Genomic DNA, 19759 nt, shown 5'->3' with positions numbered 1-19759 from the left:
TATCAGCAGGATAACCAGGATAACCAGTATCAGCAGGATAACCAGGATAACCAGTATCACCAGGATAACCAGTATCAGCAGGATAACCAGGATAACCAGTATCAGCAGTATAACCAGTATAACCAGGATAACTAGGATAACCAGTATCAGCAGTATAACCAGGATAACCAGTATAACCAGGATAACCAGTATAACCAGGATAACCAGTATAACCAGGATAACCAGTATCAGCAGGATAACCAGTATCAGCAGTATAACCAGTATAACCAGGATAACCAGGATAACTAGGATAACCAGTATCAGCAGGATAACCAGGATAACCAGGATAACTAGGATAACCAGTATCAGCAGTATAACCAGGATAACCAGTATCAGCAGTATAACCAGGATAACCAGTATCAGCAGTATAACCAGGATAACCAGTATCAGCAGTATAACCAGTATAACCAGTATAACCAGGATAACCAGTATCAGCAGTATAACCAGTATAACCAGTATAACCAGGATAACCAGTATCAGCAGTATAACCAGGATAACCAGTATCAGCAGTATAACCAGTATAACCAGGATAACCAGTATCAGCAGTATAACCAGTATAACCAGTATCAGCAGTATAACCAGGATAACCAGTATAACCAGTATAACCAGGATAACCAGTATCAGCAGTATAACCAGGATAACCAGTATCAGCAGTATAACCAGTATAACCAGGATAACCAGTATCAGCAGTATAACCAGTATAACCAGTATAACCAGTATAACCAGGATAACCAGTATCAGCAGTATAACCAGTATAACCAGTATCAGCAGTATAACCAGGATAACCAGTATCAGCAGTATAACCAGGATAACCAGTATCAGCAGTATAACCAGGATAAGCAGGATAACCAGTATCAGCAGTATAACCAGGATAACCAGGATAACCAGGATAACCAGGATAAGCAGGATAACCAGTATAACCAGTATCAGCAGTATAACCAGGATAACCAGGATAACCAGGATAACCAGGATAAGCAGTATCCAGTATCAGTGGTTGTTCGTGTTGCGAGTTAGTTACTTTCAGTGGTTGTTCGTGTTGCGAGTTAGTTACTCACAACTGTAAGGACCAACACTTTACACGCAGTCAGACAGAAGACAATCTGTAGCCGACCACCTGTATCACTATTCATTACAAAATGGCCGCCCAATCCCCGTCCTTACACAAGCACCATGAATGGTTTCACATTAGGCAGCAGTGCCATCTAGCGTTAACATTATTGTATCTGGGGAAACCACACATGGGCTGACGAGAACGTCTCAACAACAATGATTGTTAGATACATTACTTCTAAAACAATGAACAAATATGACCCAGAAATACTGAAAAAGACTTCAACTTCCTGTTTGATTCTCATTAAGATGATCGCTTCAACATGTCAAAAGAGGATTTCATCCTCGTATCACACTCCTCCCACACTTCCTCCACTCCTCCCACACTTCATCCACTCCTCCCACACTTCATCCACTCCTCCCACACTTCATCCACTCCTCCCACACTTCCTCCACTCCTCCCACACTTCCTCCACTCCTCCCACACTTCATCCACTCCTCCCACACTTCATCCACTCCTCCCACACTTCCTCCACTCCTCCCACACTTCCTCCACTCAGATAAAAGACAAGAAAATATAAGAGTAATGATAAAAACAGAAGGACCTCCAGACAGACCTCCAGACAGACAGACCTCCAGACAGACCTCCAGACAGACAGACCTCCAGACAGACAGACAGACTCCAGACAGACAGACCTCCAGACAGACAGAGACAGACAGAGACAGGACAGAGAGACAGACAGGACAGAGAGAGACAGACAGGACAGACAGGAAAGATAGTGACAGACAGGACAGAGAGACAGACAGGACAGAGAGAGACAGACAGGACAGAGGGAGACAGACAGGACAGAGAGAGACAGACAGGACAGAGAGAGACAGACTATCTACCTGGAAGTGACCAGGGCAGAGAGACAGACTATCTACCTGGAAGTGACCAGGACAGAGAGAGACAGACTATCTACCTGGAGGACAGGGCAGAGACTCTCTACCTGGAAGTGACAGACTATCTACCTGGAAGTGACCAGGGCAGAGAGACAGACTATCTACCTGGAAGTGACCAGGGCAGAGAGACAGACTATCTACCTGGAAGTGACCAGGGCAGAGAGACAGACTATCTACCTGGAAGTGACCAGGGCAGAGAGACAGACTATCTACCTGGAAGTGACCAGGGCAGAGAGCAGCAACATATCCTCTGTGTCTGAACTAAATAAGGTAAAACAGCCTCACTACCCTCTCTGCATTCCAGCACGGGGAGGGCGACCATTAATCCACAACCTCTGACGCTTTTACGGTGGTTTGGAAATACTGGAGATGACTCTGCTGAAGGATAAAGGGGAGTTGACAGAGACAGAGAGCAAGGGCCAAGCTTTAATCTGTTTAGAAGAACACCAGCTAACGTCCCCCGGACTGAAACACATCTGGGTCACACGGATGAAAAGGAGAATCCTGGTTCACCCATCAGACACACGGCAACATGGGCCTGAACTGGGACACTACAGTTACACGCTTGGACTTGCTGGAAGTGGAAGACAATAATAATGACAACATGAAAGATTCAGCACCATGTTGGACAGTAAGGAGGGTAACCTAGTGGTTAGAGTGTAGAGGTGGCAGGTAGCCTAGTGGTTAGAGTGTAGAGGTGGCAGGTAGCCTAGTGGTTAGAGTGTAGGGTGGTAGGTAGCCTAGTGGTTAGAGTGTAGAGGTGGCAGGTAGCCTAGTGGTTAGAGTGTAGAGGTGGTAGGTAGCCTAGTGGTTAGAGTGTAGAGGTGGTAGGTAGCCTAGTGGTTAGAGTGTAGAGGTGGTAGGTAGCCTAGTGGTTAGAGTGTAGAGGTGGAGGTAGCCTAGTGGTTAGAGTGTAGAGGTGGTAGGTAGCCTAGTGGTTAGAGTGTAGAGGTGGTAGGTAGCCTAGTGGTTAGAGTGGTGGTCTAGTAACCGGAAGGTTGCAAGTTCAAATCCCCGAGTTGACAAGGTACAAATCTGTCGTTCTGCCCTTGAACCCACTGTTCCTAGGCCGTCATTGAAAATAAGAATTTGTTCTTAACTGACTTGCCTAGTGTTAAAGGTAAAATTAAAAAGGATAGCCTAGTGTTTACATTGTTCCTTGGTAGGTCAAACCCAGGTGGTTAGAATGAATCTGGCAGGTAGCCTAACAGATGCTTATAACTAACATTAGGCTATAGCTAGTGGTTAGGCTATAGAGGTGGCAGGTAACATTATGGTTAACTAGCTAACATTAGGCTATAGCCTAGTAACATTAGAGTATAGCTAGCTAACATTAGCCTATAACTAGCTAACATTAGGTGGCATAGTAGCCTAACATTAGAGTGTAGCTAGGTGACATTAGCCTAACTGGCTAACATTAGAGGTAACATAGGTAGCTAACATTAGTGGTTAGAGCTAACATTAGGTAGCCTAGTGGTTAGAGTGTAGAGCTGGTAGGTAGCCTAGTGGTTAACATTAGAGGTGGTAGGTAGCCTAGTGGTTAGAGTGTAGAGGTGGTAGGTAGCCTAGTGGTTAGGTGTAGCTAGCTAACATTAGGTATAACTAGTAACATTAGAGTGTAGAGCTGGTTAGGTATAACTAGTGGTTACATTAGGGTGGTAGGTAGCCTATTGGTTAGAGTAACATTAGAGGTGGTAGGTAGCCTTAGTGGTTAGAGTGGTTAGGTCTATAACTAACATTAAGGTTAGCTAGTTAACATTAGGCCCGATAACTAGCAAGGTACAAATCTGGCTATAACTAGCCCTTGAACATTACTGTTCCTAGGCCGTCATTGAAAATAAGAATTTGTTCTTAACTGACTTGCTAGTTAAATAAAGGTAAAATTAAAAAGGATGAGGGATGTTCTACATTGTTCCTTCGAAGGTCAAACCACAGGTGGGTTTGAATGAATCTGCAGGTAGCTAACCAACCGATGCTATATAGCTAACATTAGGCTATAGCTAGCTAACATTAGGCTATAGCTAGCTAACATTATACTATAACTAGCTAACATTAGGCTATAGCTAGCTAACATTAGGCTATAGCTAGCTAACATTATACTATAACTAGCTAACATTAGGCTATAGCTAACTAACATTAGGCTATAGCTAGCTAACATTAGGCTATAACTAGCTAACATTAGGCTATAGCTAGCTTAGCTAACATTAGGCTATAACTAGCTAACATTAGGCTATAACATTAGGCTATAGCTAGCTAACATTAGGCTATAACTAGCTAACATTAGGCTATAACTAGCAATGCAAATGACTCTGAGATATGAATAATGTTACTACACAGATCATACACATAATGTTAGCTAGCTAGGTAACAGTACACTTTAACTTGAAATGACCTGCCAGCTACTTTAACCGGGACGGCAGGGTAGCCTAGTGGTTAGAGCGTCCAAATCTGTCGTTCTGCCCCTGAACAGGCAGTTAACCCACTGTTCCTAGGCCGTCATTGAAAATAAGAATTTGTTCTTAACTGACTTGCCTAGTTAAATAAAGGTAAAAAATAATAATAAACTTGAAATGACCTGCAGAGGCAGTATGCTTTTTTCCTACGAACTCTGACTTTGCTGCTTTGAGGTCAAATGTACTGCTGTGGTCACCTCATTGAGTCAGCTAACGATGTATACACAAACTCTAAGTCGCTCTGGCATCTGCTAAATGACTCAAATATAATGCATGAAGAAACAAACAAATGGTTTGGTCGTGCGAGGTGGTCGGACTCACCTTTGGTTGAACATGCCTCTGAAGTTATAGTTGGCTCTGTAGTTGGGCATGGGCTTGGGGTCCAGGGGACGGTAGATAGCTGGCTCACCTCTCTTCATAGCCAGACCATTCAGCTCCACCGTAGGGGTGATACTACCTACAGGAGGAGAGAGGGAGGCAGAGTGGGGGGGGAGGGGGGAGGGTAGACAGAGAGTTAGAGAGAGAGGGAGAGAGAGAGGTAGAGAGAGTGGTAGAGAGAGAGGGGTAGAGAGAGTGGTAGAGAGAGAGGGGTAGAGAGAGAGGGGTAGAGAGAGAGGGGTAGAGAGAGAGAGAGAGAAAGGTAGAGAGAGAGAGAGAGAGGAGAGAGAGAGAGAGGTAGAGAGAGCGGTAGAGAGAGAGCGGTAGAGAGAGAGCCGTAGAGAGAGAGCCGTAGAGAGAGAGGTAGAGAGAGAGGTAGAGAGATAGGTAGAGAGAGATAGGTAGAGAGAGAGGGAGAGGTAGAGAGAGAGGTAGAGAGAGAGGTAGAGAGAGAGGTAGAGAGAGGCTGTCCTCTGACCCTGGTACTGTCTGGATGGGCTGAGGCCCACGACTGTCCTCCTCTGACCCTGGTACTGTCCCTGGTACTGTCCCTGGTACTGTCCCTGGTACTGTCTGGATGGGCCGAGGCCCACGGCTGTCCTCTGACCCTGGTACTGTCTGGATGGGCTGAGGCCCACGACTGTCCTCCTCTGACCCTGGTACTGTCCCTGGTACTGTCCCTGGTACTGTCCCTGGTACTGTCTGGATGGGCCGAGGCCCACGGCTGTCCTCTGACCCTGGTACTGTCCCTGGTACTGTCCCTGGTACTGTCTGGATGGGCCGAGGCCAACGACTGTCCTCCTCTAACCCTGGTACTGTCCCTGGTACTGTCCCTGGTACTGTCTGGATGGACCGAGGCCTACTGCCAACCTCCTCTAACCCTGGTACTGTCCCTGGTACTGTCCCTGGTACTGTCCCTGGTACTGTCTGGATGGGCCGAGGCCTACGACTGTCCTCCTCTGACCCTGGTACTGTCCCTGGTACTGTCCCTGGTACTGACCCTGGTACTGTCCCTGGTACTGTCCCTGGTACTGTCTGGATGGGCCGAGGCCTACGACTGTCCTCCTCTGACCCTGGTACTGTCTGGACGGGCCGAGGCCTCGGCAACTCTCTCTGAATGTACTGTAAAATATAGAGAGTGATTGTACTGTACAATATAGAGTGATTGTACTGTAAAATATAGAGTGATTATACTGTAAAATATAGAGAGTGATTGTACTGTAAAATGTAGAGAGTGATTGTACTGTCAAATATAGAGAGTGATTGTACTGTCAAATATAGAGAGTGATTGTACTGTCAAATATAGAGAGTGATTGTACTGTCAAATATAGAGAGTGATTGTACTGTCAAATATAGAGAGTGATTGTACTGTCAAATGTTTTGGAACACAGTTATTGAACTTTCGTTTTAGTTGTCTCTCTCAAAATGTTTTCTCTCATGTGTTGTCATTGACCAGGACCCTGGTGTTGAGAGCTTTCCGTCTGCAGATCAACTGGAGGTTAAAATCTGGTGCAACGCACAATTCCTCAGTACAACATCCCTATAAAAAAAAAACATCACAAATAAGACATGTAAATGACCTGGGTTGCTGTTGACGTCCATTGTAGGAGAGCGAGGAGCGGGCCTGGGCAGAAGGCTCTCAGTGAGGGCAAGGCAGGCGGTGGAGTGCTGAGCCTTCTTGATGCTGGTGCCCTCCGCCTCCCACACCTGCTCCTCCAGACACAGCTGCACTGTAAAGATCTGTTCACAGCGCCACCCAGTGGACCGGAGGGAAAACACCACAATTAACATTACATCAAGACATTTAACATTACATGAAGTCATTTAGCTGAGCAGACACGAAGCCAGACATTTAGCTGTAATAGGGATCCATGGCATAAAAATCTAATTGTGCAATCACATTGAGTTGGCTGTGTCTTTAGGAGAAGACAGACCAACACAGAGTTGGCTGTGTCTTTAGGAGAAGACAGACCAACACAGAGTTGGCTGTGTCTTTAGGAGAAGACAGACCAACACAGAGTTGGCTGTGTCTTTAGGAGAAGACAGACCAACACAGAGTTGGCTGTGTCTTTAGGAGAAGACAGACCAACACAGAGTTGGCTGTGTCTTTAGGAGAAGACAGACCAACACAGAGTTGGCCAACACCAACACAGAGAGTTGGCTGTGTCTTTAGGAGAAGACAGACCAACACAGAGTTGGCTTTAGGAGTGTCTTTAGGAGAAGACAGACCAACACAGAGTTGGCTGTGTCTTTAGGAGAAGACAGACCAACACAGAGTTGGCTGTGTCTTTAGGAGAAGACAGACCAAGAACAGAGTTGGCTGTGTCTTTAGGAGAAGACAGACCAACACAGAGTTGGCTGTGTCTTTAGGAGAAGACAGACCAACACAGAGTTGGCTGTGTCTTTAGGAGAAGACAGACCAAGAACAGAGTTGGCTGTGTCTTTAGGAGAAGACAGACCAACACAGAGTTGGCTGTGTCTTTAGGAGAAGACAGACCAAGAACAGAGTTGGCTGTGTCTTTAGGAGAAGACAGACCAAGAACAGAGTTGGCTGTGTCTTTAGGAGAAGACAGACCAAGAGTTGGCTGTGTCTTTAGGAGAAGACAGACAGAGTTGGCTGTGTCTTTAGGAGAAGACAGACCAGAGTTGGCTGTGTCTTTAGGAGAAGACAGACCAAGAACAGAGTTGGCTGTGTCTTTAGGAGAAGACAGACCAACACAGAGTTGGCTGTGTCTTTAGGAGAAGACAGACCAACACAGAGTTGGCTGTGTCTTTAGGAGAAGACAGACCAACACAGAGTTGGCTGTGTCTTTAGGAGAAGACAGACCAACACAGAGTTGGTGTCTTTAGGAGAAGACAGACCAACACAGAGTTGTGTGTCTTTAGAGAAGACAGACCAACACAGAGTTGGCTGTGTCTTTAGGAAGAAGACAGACCAAGAAGACAGAGTTGGCTGTGTCTTTAGGAGAAGAAGACAGACCAAAGACACAGAGAGTTGGCTGTGTCTTTAGGAGAAGACAGACCAACACAGAGTTGGCTGTGTCTTTAGGAGAAGACAGACCAACACAGAGTTGGCTGTGTCTTTAGGAGAAGACAGACCAACACAGAGTTGGCTGTGTCTTTAGGAGAAGACAGACCAACACAGAGTTGGCTGTGTCTTTAGGAAGACAGACCAACACAGAGTTGGCTGTGTCTTTAGGAGAAGACAGACCAAGAACAGAGTTGGCTGTGTCTTTAGGAGAAGACAGACCAACACAGAGTTGGCTGTGTCTTTAGGAGAAGACAGACCAACACAGAGTTGGCTGTGTCTTTAGGAGAAGACAGACCAACACAGAGTTGGCTGTGTCTTTAGGAGAAGACAGACCAACACAGAGTTGGCTGTGTCTTTAGGAGAAGACAGACCAACACAGAGTTGGCTGTGTCTTTAGGAGAAGACAGACCAAGAACAGAGTTGGCTGACCAACACAGAGTGTGTGTCTTTAGGAGAAGACAGACCAAGAACAGAGTTGGCTGTGTCTTTAGGAGAAGACAGACCAACACAGAGTTGGCTGTGTCTTTAGGAGAAGACAGACCAACACAGAGTTGGCTGTGTCTTTAGGAGAAGACAGACCAACACAGAGTTGGCTGTGTCTTTAGGAGAAGACAAGAACAGAGTTGGCTGTGTCTTTAGGGAAGACCAACACAGAGTTGGCTGTGTCTTGTCTTTAGGAAGACAGACAACAACAGAGTTGGCTGTGTCTTTAGGAGAAGACAGACCAAGAACAGAGTTGGCTGTGTCTTTAGGAGAAGACAGACCAAGAACAGAGTTGGCTGTGTCTTTAGGAGAAGACAGACCAAGAACAGAGTTGGCTGTGTCTTTAGGAGAAGACAGACCAAGAACAGAGTTGGCTGTGTCTTTAGGAGAAGACAGACCAAGAACAGAGTTGGCTGTGTCTTTAGGAGAAGACAGACAGAGTTGGCTGTGTCAAGAAGACAGACCAAGAGAGTTGGCTGTCTTTAGGAGAAGACAGACCAAGACAGAGAGTTGGCTGTGTCTTTAGGAGAAGACAGACCAACACAGAGTTGGCTGTGTCTTTAGGAGAAGACAGACCAACACAGAGTTGGCTGTGTCTTTAGGAGAAGACAGACCAAGAACAGAGTTGGCTGTGTCTTTAGGAGAAGACAGACCAACACAGAGTTGGCTGTGTCTTTAGGAGAAGACAGACCAACACAGAGTTGGCTGTGTCTTTAGGAGAAGACAGACCAACACAGAGTTGGCTGTGTCTTTAGGAGAAGACAGACCAACACAGAGTTGGCTGTGTCTTTAGGAGAAGACAGACCAAGAACAGAGTTGGCTGTGTCTTTAGGAGAAGACAGACCAAGAACAGAGTTGGCTGTGTCTTTAGGAGAAGACAGACCAACACAGAGTTGGCTGTGTCTTTAGGAGAAGACAGACAGACCAAGACAGAGTTGGCTGTGTCTTTAGGAGAAGACAGACCAACACAGAGTTGGCTGTGTCTTTAGGAGAAGACAGACCAACACAGAGTTGGCTGTGTCTTTAGGAGAAGACAGACCAAGAACAGAGTTGGCTGTGTCTTTAGGAGAAGACAGACCAAGAACAGAGTTGGCTGTGTCTTTAGGAGAAGACAGACCAAGAACAGAGTTGGCTGTGTCTTTAGGAGAAGACAGACCAACACAGATGGTGATGGTTTAATCAGTGATGGTGTATATCAGTGATGGTGTATATCAGTGATGGTGTATATCAGTGACGGTGTAATCAGTGATGGTGTATATCAGTGACGGTGTATATCAGTGATGGTGTATATCAGTGATGGTGTAATCAGTAATGGTGTATATCAGTGACGGTGTAATCAGTGACGGTGTATATCAGTGATGGTGTATATCAGTGATGGTGTAATCAGTGATGGTGTAATCAGTGATGGTGTAATCAGTGATGATGTAATCAGTGATGGTGTATATCAGTGACGGTGTAATCAGTGATGGTGTATATCAGTGATGGTGTATATCAGTGACGGTGTAATCAGTGATGGTGTATATCAGTGATGGTGTATATCAGTGACGGTGTAATCAGTGATGGTGTATATCAGTAATGGTGTAATCAGTGATGGTGTATATCAGTGATGGTGTAATCAGTGATGGTGTATATCAGTAACGGTGTAATCAGTGATGGTGTATATCAGTAACGGTGTAATCAGTGATGGTGTATATCAGTGATGGTGTAATCAGTGATGGTGTAATCAGTGATGGTGTAATCAGTGATGGTGTATATCAGTGATGGTGTATATCAGTGATGGTGTAATCAGTAGTTGAACAGGGAAGTCATGCTTCGTGAGGCTGGGTACCTTAGCGTGTGCAGGGCCTCTCTCGTTGAGCAGCTTGTACTGCGGTTGGATCCTGTTGAAACGGGCTAACTCATTCACCAGACACATGGGAGTTTTCTCTTTAGGGTTTGCCATGTTCTCCTGGGGTGGGCCTGGACCAGAGGAGTTATTACATTGTTATGAGGAGAGAAAAGAAAAACAATAACATGGTTCATCACCAACGATCATCAATAATAGTCATTATTGTCAAAACTGATTTTGGGCTGAGATGAGATGTCTGTTTGTTTCAACTCCTGGTCTGTGTGGAAGAACCGTACCACGACGCTAGTAACTAGTACTAAACTATACCGTAGAAGAAGTAACGGTCACTTGTCTCTTCCACCAAACACTTTCTTTGATAGCTACTTTCGCTGAGAGAAGATGTACTCAAATAAATCTGTGACGTGTTGTCGTCTCCTCTAGCTATCTTCGGATGAATTGTAAGTCGCTATGGTGTGTCCGGTTAGGTACTGTGACAGCAACAACAAAAACAAAAGGATTTACGCCATGCAAATGGACCCAATAAAACACGTATTGTATAGGTCTATATAGGCAGACACAGGGGCAGTAACTAGCCTATAGACCTGGGGTTATTCAAATCTGACCCAACGAGGTCACGAGTGCTGCTGGTTTTGTTCTATCTGATCTTTAACTGCACCCCCCTGGTGTCCCAGGTCTAAATCAGGCCCTGATTAGAGGGGAATCACCCACCTGGTGTCCCAGATCTAAATCAGTCCCTGATTAGAGGGGAATCACCCACCTGGTGTCCCAGGTCTAAATCAGTCCCTGATTAGAGGGGAATCACCCACCTGGTGTCCCAGGTCTAAATCAGTCCCTGATTAGAGGGGGAATCACCCACCTGGTGTCCCAGGTCTAAACCAGTCCCTGATGAATGTTTTAAAAAGCAGTGTGGATGGCTTGGAGGTCCAGATTAGAATTTGACCTACCTGGTGAGTTGGCAGACACAGGGGTGTCGGGCCCACCCCCGGCTGAGGGGGCGGGGCAGCCGGGGGTGGGCCCAGGGCCATTGACTGAGGGCTGTAGACCCAAGGGTCCTGGACTGGGCATGGCCCCGAGGGGAGACAGGGGGGAGAAGCCAGGGCCAGCCAGGGGCGTTGAGGTCTGCACTTTCACTTGAGCCATGCTCTATACCTGGCAGAGGAGCAAATATATATTAAACACAGAAAACTAATGACCTGTGTGAGATGTGACACAGTAGCATGTATCCTCTAGCCAAATAATGTATGGCTATATCACAAGAGTATCAGCATAGTACACAAGTCCCCATGAAAGCCCTGTTCATTGTTTGTCCAGCGACCTTCCTCACATCCCAAACGACACCCTATTCCCCACATAATAGTGCACTACTTTTCAAGAGAAGTGCACTACTTTTCAAGAGAAGTGCACTACACGAGGAATAGGGGAGGAGCCATTTGGGACGCAGTCCTTTCGGCCTATGATGGCACTGGACTGAGGTAAGTCGGCCAGGAAATGACATCACCAGAACCCAAACAGAGTAGCCTAGCTCACATTCTGATCCATTGGTGGTTAGTTAATGCGACCACACAATGATCCTTTATGCTCATGTCCCTGCTGCTAAGCTCAACATCGAGGGAGCAAATGGTACCCTATTCCATATTATAAATCTCACTACTTTGGATGCCATTTTGGAATCACACAGAGTCATTGCAGCCAGAGAGAGACAACGCAGGGACAGTTCAACGCAGGGACTGTTCAACGCAGGGCAGTTCAACACAGGGACTGTTCAACGCAGGGACTGTTCAACGCAGGGCAGTTCAACACAGGGCCAGTGGTGGACATGTTAGCTAGCAAAACATAGTACTTAAGGGTCTCTCCCAAAAGGCTTGAACATTTATGGAATAGGTAGTATTGTGCTAGCTGTGATGGCCCTGTAACTGCAGGAAGCCCCCCCCCCTCAAAAACAATGGTCAAAGACTCCAGTCACCCCAGTCATAAGACTGTTCTCTCTGCGACCGCACGGCAAGCGGGACAGGAGCGCCAAGTCGAGGTCCAAAAGTCTCCTTAACAGCTTCTACCCCCAAGTCATAAGACTGAACAATTAATCAATATAATAATAAAAATACTTTTTATTTAATTTTTTACTTTATTTAGTAAATATTTTCTTAAACTCTTATTTCTTGAACTACATTGTTGGTTAAGGGCTTGTGAAGTAAGCATTTCACCTGTTGTAGTCAGCGCATGTTACAACAACAACAAAAATGTATTTGATTACCCAATTTAGTGGCCCTTATCCTTGTGCTGCCTACAGAATGAGGCCCTGGAGGTCCCTGAGGGCCACAGAGTCTTCGGCAGTAGAATCAGCTTTGTGGATCTATATTACAGTACGTCTATGTGTGTTTGATGCTATGACCTTAAGTGTAAATTAAACCCTTCATCAAATAAGCCCTGGTTATAAACCTTCATATGAGACCTGGTTATAAATAAACCTTCATATGAGCCCTGGTTATAAACCTTCAAAATGAGCCCTGGTTATAAACCTTCAAATGAGCCCTGGTTATAAACCTTCAAAATGAGCCCAGGTTATAAACCTTCACAATGAGCCCTGGTTATAAACCTTCAAATGAGCCCTGGTTATAAACCTTCATATGAGCTCTGGTTATAAACCTTCATATGAGCCCTGGTTATAAACCTTCAAAATGAGCCCTGGTTATAAACCTTCAAATGAGCCCTGGTTATCCTTCCTGTTTGGCCCTGTCCGGGGGTGTCCTCGGATGGGGCCACAGTGTCTACTGACCCCTCCTGTCTCAGCCTCCAGTATTTATGCTGCAGTAGTTTATGTGTCGGGGGGCTGGGGTCAGTTTGTTACATCTGGAGTACTTCTCCTGTCCAATTCGGTGTCCTGTGTGAATCTAAGTGTGCGTTCTCTAATTCTCTCCTCTCTCTCTTTCTCTCTCTCGGAGGACCTGAGCCCTAGGACCATGCCCCAGGACGACCTGACATGATGACTCCTAGCTGTCCCCAGTCCACCTGGCCGTGCTGCTGCTCCAGTTTCAACTGTTCTGCCTTATTATTATTCGACCATGCTGGTCATTTATGAACATTTGAACATCTTGGCCATGTTCTGTTATAATCTCTACCCGGCACAGCCAGAAGAGGACTGGCCACCCCACATAGTCTGGTTCCTCTCTAGGTTTCTTCTTAGGTTCTGTCCATTCTAGGGAGTATTTCCGAGCCACCGTGCTTCTACACCTGCATTGCTTGCTGTTTGGGGTTTAAGGCTGGGTTTCTGTACAGCACTTTGAGATATCAGCTGATGTACGAAGGGCTATATAAATAAATTTGATTTGGTTATAAACCTTCAAATGAGACCTGGGTAGAAACCATCACATAATCTTTGGATGGGAATAGCACGTTTTCAAAGTGAGTTCTAATAAGCAGAATAACCAGTAGTTGGGCCTACCACATGATCCAGTAATTAGTTTTTATCAGAACACATGGTTTATTTTGGCTGACCTATATTGAGCATAACATGTCACATTACAATATAACTTGTTTTCTCCATGTATGGCTAGTAGTTAGCTGTCCGGACAAGAGGCGAAAAGACACAACTCGTAAGTTAGCATGTGTGTTATTATTAGCCAGTTGAACTAACGAGCGAGCTAACTACCTAGCTATAATAACAGAGCCAGCTGCCAACAACAACCACTAGCCAGCTGGCCTGCTGTCTAAAATCATCGGGAATTATATTCTATCAATATACTTTTGATATTATTGCATGACATGACATGCTAACCAGCTAAACTAACTGTAGCTGCTCCTGCTGTGCTAACAGCAATAACCATCCCATGAAAAATGGATACCAAAACGTGCCGTAAACGTTTAGCTATATATATATATAAAGACACGTTGCAGATGTAACCGTGCATGGGTTAAATGAATGCACATTTGTTCTGCATTAGGTTAAATGAATGCATATTTGTTCTGCATTAGGTCAGATAATTAGCCAGCTAGCTAACCGGTTCTGAACTCTTCCAGTGCGCTCGGGAACATCATGGCCGAACAGCCCTTTAGTTTGCATTTCGCTGCAGAAACCCGCCCGGTATAATTCACCAAGACAACACACACACACATATTCAGAGGTGACACAGGTCGAACAACAACCCCAAGGGCTATCTGAACACGAATACGTCGCTAATAAATAGACTATTCTTTACCTTTGTCCAGGGCCAGACCCCAGTTACACCTCCAACATTGGCAAACACTAAAGAGAACTGATGGATTTAGGAACAGACCACATCACAATTCCAGGAAAAAAACGGATTATATTCGACACCGAAAATGTGATTTATGCACACAGTAAGTACACCTGCATATTGCAAGTTTAGTTGTCGCCATTGCAATAGGTCGTACGGGCTACATAGGCAGTGCTAGACGTGTTGTGATATTTTTGATGACACCCGTTTCTCCTGTGAGAATGGTTCAGTCTTACCTCCAGAGGGGAACACAGCCAGGATGAGACCACCACAATCAATGTAGTCATCAAGTTCATTTCGCCGTGAATCTTATGGAATTATCATATTTATAGCAATGGCAGCTGAATGATTCGAATATTGAATTGTGTTGTGATTTATTAATGATTGGCCAAATGTTATTCATTTTAAAGTTAGACATTTTCAACTTTGAGTGAATAGTGATTTAGCAAGAACGCAGTGTTTCGGTTTTCATGAAAGTTGTACACCTAATAGAAAGAATACTTGGAAATTTCAAGTTTGGTAATTTAGAATATATCACAATAACTTGATGCAGTCTGTTGTTGTGCATAATGATTACTAAGAAATGGGGTAAGCTTCCTCATTGGAAATTGAAGACTGGAAGAGAAGGTCAACTCTTCATTGGAGCCTGTGCTTGTATAGGCTATATGGAGCCTGTATCTCTCTCTCTCTCTCTCTCTCTCTCTCTCTCTCTCTCTCTCTCTCTGTGTTTGTATAGTCTATATGGAGTCTGTATCTCTCTCTCTCTCTCTCTCTCTCTCTCTCTCTCTCTCTCTCTCTCTCTCTATATATATATATATATATACTACTGCCATTTCAGTAACACTCGTTGCTGACACGAGCACACAGCCATGCAATCTCCATAGACCCACCTTTTCAACAAATCAGTTCGTCAAATTTCTGCCCGGCTTGAGCTGCCCCACTCAACTGGAAGTGCTGTTATTTTGAAGTGGAAACGCCTTGGAGCAACAACGGCTTTGCCACTAAGTGGTAGGCCACACAATCTCCCAGAAAAGGATTGCCAAGCGCTGAAGCGCGTAAAAAAATCATCTGTCCTTGACTGCAACTCACTACCGAGTTCCAAATTGCCTCTGGAAACAACGTCAGCACAAGAACTGTTTGTCGGGAGCTTTATCAAAGGGTTTTCCCATGGACGAGCAGCCGCACATAAGCCTAAGTTCACCATGTGCAATGCCAAGCGCCAGCTGGAGTGGTGTAAAGCTCGCCGCCATTGGACTCTGGAGCAGTGGAAATGCGTTCTCTGGAGTGTTGAATCACGCTTCACTATTTGGCAGTCTGAGTGTAGAATCTGGGTTTGGCGGATGCCAGGAGAAGGCTACCTGTCCCATGCATAGTGCCAACTGTAAAGTTTGGTGGAGGAGGAATAATGGTTTGGGGCTGTTTTTCATGATTCTGGCCCCTTAGTTCCAGTGAAGGGAAATCAGTTCCTGACCTCACTAATGCTCTTGTGGCTGAATGGAAGCAAATCCCTGCACCAATGTTTCAACATCTAGTGGAAAGTCTTCCCAAAAGAGTGTAGGATGTAATAGCAGCAAAGGGGGGGGACCAACTCCATATTAATGCCCATGACTTTGGTCATGTAGCGTATTTAAAGAAACTTGTTTCAGTCAAACATTTGGAAACACCTACTCATTCAAGGGTTTTTCTTTATTTTGACTATTTTCCTCATGGTAGAATAATAGTGTAGACATCAAAACTATGAAATAACACATATAGAATCATGTAGTAACCAAAAATGTGTTAAAATATATTTTGATTTGTTTATTTGCAATTCTTCAAAATAGCCACCCTTTTCCTTGATGACAGCTTTGCACACTCTTGGCATTTTCTCAACCAACTTCACCTGGAATGCTTTTCCAACCGTCTTGAAGGAGTTCCCACATATGCTGAGCACTTGTTGGCTGCTTTTCCTGCACTCTGCCATTCAACTCATCCCAAAGCATCTCAATTGGGTCTTAGGTCAGTTGATTGACTAGGCCAGGTCATCTGATGCAGCACTCAATCACTCTCCTTCTTAGTCAAATAGCCCTTACACAGCCTGGAGTTGTTTGGTAATTTTCCTGTTGAAAAACAAATGATAGTGGAACTAAGCTCAAACCTGATGGGATGGCGTATCGCTGCAGAATGCTGTGGTAGCCATGCTGGTTAAGTGTGCCTTGAATTCTAAGTAAATCACAGACAGTGTCACCAGCAAAGCACCATCACACCTCCTCCTCCATGCTTCATGGTGGGAACCACACATGCAGAGATCATCCGTTCACCTACTCTGTGTCTCACAAAGACAACGGTTGGAACCAAAAATCTCGAATTTGGACCCATCAGACTAATGGACACCGGTCTAATATCCATTGCTCGTGTTTCTTGGCCCAAGCAAGTCTCTTCTTATTAGTGTCCTTTAGTAGTGGTTTCTTTGCAGCAATTCGACCATGAAGGCCTGATTCACACAGTCTCCTCTGAATTGTTGATGTTGAGATGTGTCTGTTACTTGAACTCTGTGAAGCATTTATTTGGGCTGCATTCTGAGGCTGGTAACTCTAATGAACTTATCCTCTGCAGCAGAGGTAACTCTGGGTCTTCCTTTCCTGTGGCGGTCCTCATGAGAGCCAGTTTCATCATAGGACTTGCTGGTTTTTGCGACTGCACTTAGAAACTTTCAAAGTTCTTGACATTTTCCGTATTGACTCACCTTCATGTCTTAAAGTAATGATGGACTGTGTGTTTCTCTTTGCTTATTTGAGCTGTTCTTGCCATAATATGGACTTGGTCTTTTACCAAATAGGGCTAACTTCTGTATATCACCACTGCCTTGTCACAACACAACTAATTGACTCAAATGTATTAGGAAATAAATAAATCCTACAAATTAACAAGTCACACCTGTTAATTGAAATGCATTCCAGGTGACTACCTCTTGAAGCTGGTTGAGAGAATGCCAAGAGTGTGCAAAGCGGTCATCAAGGCAAAGGGTGGCTACTTTGAAAAAACTCAAATATCAAATATATTTTGATTTGTTTAACACTTTTTTTACTACATGATTCCATACGTTATTTCATAGTTTTGATGTCTTCACTATTATTTCCCAATGTAGAAAATAGTTTAAAAAATATTTTAAAAAATAAAGATAAATCCTTGAATGTGTTCTAAAATGTTTGACCGGTAGTGTAGGTTTAAAAGGAAAATGGATCAATAAAGTATTTTATTCAAACACACTGCAGACTATTTCAATAAAAATTCTGTACGTATCTCAAACTGATGGATGAAAAACATCAGCTGACAATAATGTCATGATAATGAACTGAATGGTGGGACTTTCTAAACATGACCAGCAGATGGCGCCAAAGCGTTTCCTTCATCGGGGCTCCAGCGCCTTTATTCACACCACTAAACATTGTTACAGCCTGAATTTTAAATGGATTAAATGGAGAGTTTGTGTCACTGTTTACACAATATTCCTGAATGTCAAAGAATTATGAATTAATTAGAATTATGTTTTTCAAAATTTTACAAATTAATTTATACTGAAGTGTCTTAAGGCAATAATTATTCAACCCCTTTGTTATGGCAAAGCCTAAATAAGGTCAGCAGTGAAGATGTGCTTAACAAGTTACACAATAAGTTGCACGAGGTGGTAGGTAGCCTAGTGGTTAGAGTGTAGAGGTGGTAGGTAGCCTAGTGGTTAGAGTGTAGAGGTGGCAGGTAGCCTAGTGGTTAGAGTGTAGAGGTGGTAGGTAGCCTAGTGGTTAGAGTGTAGAGGTGGTAGAGTGTAGTAGGTAGCCTAGTGGTTAGAGTGTAGAGGTATCCTAGTGGTTAGAGTGTAGAGGTGGCAGGTAGCCTAGTGGTTAGAGTGTAGCCTAGTGGTTAGAGTGTAGAGGTGGCAGGTAGCCTAGTGGTTAGAGTGTAGAGGTGGCAGGTAGCCTAGTGGTTAGAGTAGGTAGCCTAGTGGTTAGGTAGCCTGTAGAGGTGGCAGGTAGCCTAGTGGTTAGAGTGTAGAGGAGGCAGGTAGCCTAGTGGTTAGAGTGTAGAGGTGGCAGGGCCTAGCCCTAGTGGTTAGAGTAGAGGTGGCAGGGTAGCCTAGTGGTTAGAGAGTAGAGGTGGCAGGTAGCCTAGTGGTTAGAGAGTAGAGGTAGGTGGTTAGAGAGTAGAGGAGGCAGGTAGCCTAGTGGTTAGAGAGTAGAGGTAGGTGGTTAGAGGGGAGGCAGGTAGCCTAGTGGTTAGAGTGTAGAGGTGGCAGGTAGCCTAGTGGTTAGAGTAGAGGTAGAGCCTAGTGGTTAGAGAGTAGAGGTGGCAGGTAGCCTAGTGGTTAGTGGTTAGAGTGGTTAGAGTAGAGGTGGCCTAGTGGTTAGAGTAGCCCTAGTGGTTAGAGAGTAGGTAGCCTAGTGGTTAGAGTGTAGAAGTGGCAGGTTAGAGTGTAGAGCCCTAGTGGTTAGAGTGTAGAGGTGGCAGGTAGCCTAGAGGTTAGAGCAGGTAGCCTAGTGGTTAGAGAGTAGTGGTTAGAGTGTAGAGGTGGTAGGTAGCCTAGGGTTAGCCCTAGTGGTTAGAGTGTAGAGGTGGCAGGTATCCTAGTGGTTAGCAGGTATCCTAGTGGTTAGAGTGTAGTTAGTGGTTAGAGTGTAGAGGAGGAAGGTAGCCTAGTGGTTAGAGTGTAGAGGTGGCAGGTAGCCTAGAGGTAGCCTAGTGGTTAGAGTGTAGAGGAGGCAGGTAGCCTAGTGGTTAGAGTGTAGAGGAGGCAGGTAGCCTAGTGGTTAGAGTGTAGAGGTGGTTAGAGCAGGTAGCCTAGTGGTTAGAGTGTAGAGGTGGCAGGTAGCCTAGTGGTTAGAGTGTAGAGGTGGCAGGCCTAGTGGTTAGAGAGTAGAGGAGGCAGGTAGCCTAGTGGTTAGAGAGTGGCAGAGGTGGTTAGGCAGGTAGCCTAGTGGTTAGAGTAGAGGTAGGTAGCCTAGTGGTTAGAGAGTAGCAGGTAGCCTAGTGGTTAGAGTGTAGAGGAGGCAGGTAGAGGGTTAGGCAGGTAGCCTAGTGGTTAGAGTGTAGAGGAGGTAGCCTAGGGTAGCCTAGTGGTTAGAGTGGTTAGAGTAGAGGAGGTGGTTAGGTAGCCTAGTGGTTAGAGCCTAGTGGTTAGAGTGTAGAGGTGGCAGGTAGCCTAGTGGTTAGAGTGTAGAGGAGGCAGGGTAGCCTAGTGGTTAGAGTGTAGAGGTGGCAGGTAGCCTAGTGGTTAGAGCCTAGTGGTTAGAGGTGGCAGGTAGCCTAGTGGTTAGAGTGTAGAGGTGGC

General features: G+C 45.1%; 1 protein-coding gene across 1 annotated transcript in view; it reads right to left on the bottom strand.

Moving 5' to 3' along the window:
* The window catches only part of stau2 (staufen double-stranded RNA binding protein 2), a 332589-nt gene extending 318071 nt beyond the window's left edge, over positions 1 to 14518 (bottom strand). Inside the window, 5 exon segments of the mRNA XM_064949687.1 lie at positions 4806 to 4941; positions 6443 to 6602; positions 10205 to 10335; positions 11170 to 11374; positions 14419 to 14518. Of these exon segments, the coding sequence (XP_064805759.1) occupies positions 4806 to 4941; positions 6443 to 6602; positions 10205 to 10335; positions 11170 to 11365 (623 nt within the window). The 5' untranslated portion in view covers positions 11366 to 11374; positions 14419 to 14518.
* Between the last annotated feature and the right edge of the window lie 5241 nt (positions 14519 to 19759).

This window comes from Oncorhynchus masou, chromosome 30 (genome assembly GCF_036934945.1).
Source record: "Oncorhynchus masou masou isolate Uvic2021 chromosome 30, UVic_Omas_1.1, whole genome shotgun sequence".
Classification (NCBI taxonomy): domain Eukaryota; kingdom Metazoa; phylum Chordata; class Actinopteri; order Salmoniformes; family Salmonidae; genus Oncorhynchus; species Oncorhynchus masou.
The sequence above is the reverse complement of the archived record's forward strand: the minus strand, read 5'-3'. Positions and strand labels throughout refer to the sequence as shown.